The sequence below is a fragment of the Rhincodon typus genome, chromosome 48 (assembly GCF_021869965.1).
Source record: "Rhincodon typus isolate 14 chromosome 48, sRhiTyp1.1, whole genome shotgun sequence".
Classification (NCBI taxonomy): domain Eukaryota; kingdom Metazoa; phylum Chordata; class Chondrichthyes; order Orectolobiformes; family Rhincodontidae; genus Rhincodon; species Rhincodon typus.
Genome location: NC_063379.1, coordinates 1,734,780 through 1,740,760, shown reverse-complemented (window position 1 = coordinate 1,740,760; position 5,981 = coordinate 1,734,780). Strand labels below are relative to the sequence as shown.

Here is a 5,981-nt window from a genome sequence, read left to right as displayed (position 1 = left end):
CAGTGAAGGAGGGGACAGTGAGTGAGAGGGGGGACAGTGGGGGGTCAGGGAGGGAGGGGGGGGGGACGGCGAGTGAGGGGGGGGAGAGAGTGGGAGGGGGGGGAGTGAGAGAGGGGGGAAAGAGTGAGTGAGGGAGGGTGTGGACAGGATTACCCTGGATGATTAATGTACGGTTCCGGTTTGCAGCGTCCGGGAATGTTACTGAAGCGCGGACGTTGCGCTGTGGTTTATATTTAACACTGAGTCAGTTTCAGCCGCATTCCAACGGAGAGAGAGAGAGCCGCATTCTGGGCAGGAGAGGGGGGGAAAGAGAGAGACAGGAGATAATAATACAGAAGGAGGTAGAGAAACAGAGGGAGAGAGAGATAATCAGACAGATAGAGAAACAGAAAGAGAGACAGAGAAGGGGCTAGAGAAACAGAAATAGAGAAAATATAGAGAGAGACAGACGTAGAGAAACAGAGATAGGGATGGACAGATAAAGTCAGGAGAGAAAGATAGAGACGTAGAGAAACAAGGAGAGAGAGGTAGAGAATCAGAAATAGAGAGTGAAATAGGGATTACAACGATAGAAATCAATGAATAGAGACAGGGAGATAGAGAAATAAAGATAGAGATCGGTAGATAGTTAGAGGTAGAGAAACAGAGAAATAGAAAGAAAGACGGGCAAATAAGAAAGAGAAGGAGACATGGAGAGAGAAGAGACAGGAAAAGAGAGAATGTCAAGGAAAAGACGGGAGAGAGAGAGTGGGAAATACAAGTGAGATGGCAAGAAGAACAGAAAGAGAGAGAGACAAAGTGAGAGAAAGACTGAGTCAGAAAAAAGGAGAGAAACAGGAAAAGGTTGGGGGGTGGAGAAAGAGACAAAGATAAAGAGAGAGAAACAGTGAGGTGGAAGAGAACTAGGGGCAGGGAGAAAGAAAGCTATAGGGAGTGTGTAACTTAAGCGTATGTACATGTTGCGTGTGTGTTTGAGTGTGTACATGCTGTAAGTGTGTGTGTGTGCGTGCAGGTGTTAATGTTACTGTGTGAAAATGCACTACCAACGGGTATCACAGGGCTTGGCCCCCTAACCAAATTTCCATTTCATTCATTAAACTCCCTCCAAGAATCTGACTTTTTTGCCACAGTGCATTGTCATTTGTTTCTTTGGTTATCTTTTAAATGAATTCTTGAAAAAGTATGAAGGAAAATGGGGCTGGAGAAATAGACTGGAGATAGAAACAGGGAGAGAGACAGGAAAATAGATAGCAAGAAAGACAGGAAGATAGAGAGAAGAAGAGGTGTGACAAGGATAGGGACAGGGAGATACAGAAAGCATAACAAGGAGAGGGGGAGACAGGGAGATAGAGACAGAAGGGGATAGACCAAAATAAAAAGGTGTGACAGAGAAAAAGAGGGACAGAGAGAAACAGGGAGATGGAGTCTAGGGTATAAGGTTAGTCACCTGGGACACCTTGGAGGCAGGTATCTTTGATGCTTCATTCTGCGAATGACTAACAAGGAAAGGATTTGTGCATTTACTGGAGTGTGTAAGCACACGAGAGTATGAGTTTGTGTGTGGGTCTTATCATGATTGGCTTGGGAGATTGCACCAATATCAAGCCTCTCTCTGTTCCTGGAATCACTACAAACATAAAAATTCAAATAAACTAACAAAAAGCCCAACTCACATCTGACTGACTTCTATGTAGGATGCAAACAAACCACACTGCGTTAAGAGTAAAAGAAAATTACCAATTTATTGTGAAACTCCCAAGAACAGTGAAAGAAAGGATTTGTAACTATTTTACTTAAACTCTATCCCGTTTGTACTGCAAGTACACACACGTGCACAGAAATAGAAAGTGAACCAGACTGAGCTGAGGGAATAAATACAATGGAGGAACACAGTTCAGTAACACTAGGGCATACCACAAAGCCCAATGGAGTTGGTTTCACAATCCATTTGAATCTTTGACAATGTCTCAATGTTATGTGGACAGTGATGATCAGTCTGTATGTCACAGGTTTACTTTGGTCAGACTACCCTTTTCCTACTGCCTTTTAGAATGATTTCTCGCAGCAAGAGTGTAGCTTTCCTGCTTTGCCAGGGAATTGGTGAAAGCTACTCTACAAAGGGCAAGTGAGAGATCTTGATGGAGTCAGCTTTGGACAGTTTCTGTGCCGCCCTCTATCTTCATTTCCTTCCAAGGGTCTGTCTACAACTGCAACTGGTTGTTAATGCTGCTGAGCGCCTCCTAATCCCATAACAAATGCCAGTTCATCTGCATTCAGTGTCCCCCAAAAAAATGCCTTGAATGCATCATCAGCTTCACTTGGTTATTTTTTTTTTATTTTCCCAAACTGAGATTGATTCCTTTTTTCCCCTCCTCTTTTTAAATTGGTGACCGTTTCTCCCCATGTTTAGTCAACACTCCAAAACAAAACCAAGCAGTCTATCCCTATATGTATCAGTTATTGGGAGATACAGGTATATATTTCAGGGACTTATGGAAAATACTGACGCACTTTGGTGTATTTAAACATTTGCTGGATTGAAAAGCATTTTTAACCGTGATTCCTTGGAATCAACAGTTTATCGTGTACTGCAAGTGATCTGCTCCTTTCACTGGAAATCAAATGACTCTGGAAAAGCAGCTAAGTAAAGCTTTCAAGGGGATTAAGGGCTCATTGTCTTAATGACTGGGAGATGCAGACTTTGGAGAGAACAAGGAGCCCCTATTAAAATAGATGTTTCGTAATCCTCTGTAGACCGTTCTTCACAGCCAATGATTAAGAGCTGCAAGTGTCTCTCCTGAAATCCCGTTCTGAATGAACTTCCTGGGAACCTGATGGAAGTTTCGGTCTCTGTGATAAAACAGGACAAGCTGAACCGTGAGTGTTTTCTCGAGTTTGGAGTCCAAGTTGATTGCAGTCGGAACTGGACAGGGAAAAGGAGGCAAGAAGTCATCACATCCTGTTCCTTTTGTGTCAATATTTTCCCTTTTGCCCTTTTTGTTTTAAATACCACCAACACTGCAGAGACTCATCTTCACAATTTACTCAAAGTGATGAGCAAAAGAAGCAAGGATGCTTCAAGAAAGTACATTCTCACCCAGTGAGTGGTTAGGGTCTGGAATGCACTGCCTGGAAATGTGGGGGAGGAGGGTTCAATGGACACATTCCAAAAGGGCACTGGACGATTACTCAGATAGAAATATAGTGCACAGACATGGGGAAAAGACAGGAGATTGGCGCTAGGGAATGATGCTCAATTGAAGAGCTGGTGTAGACAGAGTGGGCAGATGGCCTCTTTCTCCTCTAAGGATTCTGTAGCTTGCCTTCTGTGTTGTGAGATTGTGTCTGCGAGATTAAATGGTTTTAATTCCTGATCCAACCCCCGATAGATGTTAAACACAAGCGGCCACTAGCTTTAAGAATGGGCTTTTTTCAAATTAAATTGATCGTTGAGTTTATTAAAGATATCTGGTGACAGAGTCAAAGAAATCAGCAGCATAGGAAAAGGTCTTTTGGCCCATAGTATCTGTGCCAGTCAAAAACCACCACCTGACTATTCTCTAATCCCATCTCCTAGCTCTTGGCCCATAGCCCTGGCATCACAAGATTTTGTCACTGTCCAGTAAACCCTCAATTTTGGGGTCATCTGCAAACATAGTAACCATACCTCATATTCACGTTGAAATCATTTATATAAAATGTCAAAAAGCAATGGACCTACCACTGATCCTTGTGGCACACCACTGGTCACAGGCCTCCAGTCCAAAAGGCAACCCTCCACTACCATCCCTCATGTCCTGCCTTTGAGCCAGTTCTGTATCTCCCAGAATTCCATGTGATGTAACATCGCTAACCAGTCTACCATGTGGAACCTTGTCAAACACCTCACTGAAGTCCATACAATACAGACAACATCCACCGCTCTGCCTTTATCAATCCTTTTTGTTAGCTCATCAAAAAACTCAATCAAGTTAGTGAGACACAACTTCCCCACACAAAGCCATGTTGTCTGTCCCTAATCTGTCAGTGCCTTTCCAAATACATGTAAATGCTATCTCTAAGAATCCCCTCCAACAACTTACCCATCACTGATGACAGGCTCACTGGTCTATAGATCCCTGGCTTTTCCTTACTGCCTTTTTAAAATAGTGGCACCGCATTAGCCAACCTCCAGTCTTCCAGCACCTCACCTGTGGCTATTGACAATACGTGGTTGGCACTGTGGCTCAGTGGTTGGCACTGTGGCTCAGTGGTTGGCACTGTGGCCTCACAGCACCAGGGTTTGATTCCACCCTCTGGCAACTGTCTGTGTGGAGTTTGCACTTTCTCCCTGTGTCTGTGTGGATTCCCTCCAGGTGCTCCTGTTTTCTCCCACTGTCCAAAGATGTGCAGGCGAGGTGGAAAGGCCATGCTAAATTGCCTACAGTGTCCAGCGATGTGTAGATGAGGTGGGTTACGAGGTATGGGTCTAGGTGGGATGCTCTGAGGGTCGGTGTGGACTTGTTGGGCCGAAGGGCCTGTTTCCACACTGTAGGGATCCTATGAAATATCTCAGCAAGAAGCCCAGCAATCACTGCCCCAGCTTCCCATAGAGTTCCAGGGTACACCTGATCGGGTCACAGCGATTTACCCACCTTTATGCATTTTAAGACGTCCAGCACCTCCTCCTCTGTAATATGGACATTTTTCAAGATGTCGCTATTTATTTCCTCAAGTTCTCTAGCTTTCATATCCTGTTCCACAGTAAATACTGATGCAAAATACTTGTTTAGTTCTCCTTATCTCAGTTCTAAAAGGCCTACCCCGTATCCCCTTTCGACTACAATGTTTGCCCAAGCACAGCCTACTGGTAACATCGCTGAACTGTTAATCCAGGCAAGGTCATGTGCTGGGGACCCAGGTTCAGATCTTGCCATGGCAGATGGTAGAATTTGAATTCAATGAAACTCTGGAATTAAGAGTCTAATGATGACCATGAATCCATTGCTGATTATTGGGAAAAACCCATTTGGTTCACATCCTTATCCAGTCTAAGCCTACATGTGACTCCAGACCCAATGTGGGTGACTGGTAACTGCCCTCTGAGGCAATTAGGGTTGGGAGGCAATGTTGGACTGGCCAAGGACTCCTAGATCCAATGACGTTCCAACCACACACCCCCACCCTGTACACCTGACCCCACTCCAATCCTGTAAAGCCCATATGTGAAGCTGTAGAAGGGGGAGGGAGCCACTCACACTCATTCACACAGACTCCCAGTCTTTCCCTTCCTGCCTCACACTCACTCCCAGGCCGGCGTACTCGCTCCCAGCCTCACTCCTGGTCGCTCCCCTGGGTTGAAGGAGTCACACTGCTGACCCACACCTTACCTGTGTTGCTGTGTCTCCTCGCACCAGTTCCCTCCGATGTCAGGTCTCACTGTCACTGTCACTTGCCTCAGCCAGGACCTCATGGCCCAGGACCAACCTCGGGTTCTCCCTCGGTGAGAGCAGGGAGCCGAAAAACAGCGAGCGGAACTGCTGGCAAGGGGAGACAGGGGGAGAGGGAGGGTGGGAAAGCGGGGGGGGAAGAGAAAGTGGGTGAGGGAGCAAGGAGGGAAAAGCAGAGGGGAGGGAAGGGTTGTTGAGGGGGTAAGATGAACAGAGAGGGGGGGGAAAGAGAGAGAGCCAGAGAGAGAGCCAGATAGAGAGAAGGGAGGAAAAGGGGGTGGGGGAAGGGAGAGATGGGAATAAAGTATGGGAAAGTGGAATATGAGAAAAGAATGAGAGAGAGAAGTCAGTAGCAAGGACAAAAAGGGTGCAATGACCACAACAGGGATATAGTGAAGCCATTTGGGAGGGAGAAGACGACAGAGAAAGGGGGAGAAAAGATACAAAGGATGAGCTTTTCTCCCGGACACAACAGTTACCTCATCGGGTCCCACCACTTAGAGCAGACAGTGCGGCGCTCCCTCAGCGCATGACCCTCCGACAGTGCGGCGC

General features: G+C 46.1%; 1 protein-coding gene across 4 annotated transcripts in view; it reads right to left on the bottom strand.

The window, feature by feature from the left end:
- The window catches only part of LOC109913845 (cell cycle checkpoint control protein RAD9A), a 17,708-nt gene that overhangs the window by 3,709 nt on the left and 8,018 nt on the right, over positions 1-5,981 (bottom strand). For 2 of the 4 annotated variants that reach the window (XM_048620816.1, XM_048620818.1), the window contains one exon: positions 5,370-5,516. In XM_048620816.1, coding sequence (XP_048476773.1) covers positions 5,409-5,516 — 108 coding nt within the window. In that variant the 3' untranslated portion in view covers positions 5,370-5,408. Of the gene's footprint in view, positions 1-5,369; positions 5,520-5,981 lie in introns of all 4 variants that reach the window. The other 2 variants (XM_048620815.1, XM_048620817.1) reach the window with 1 other exon arrangement.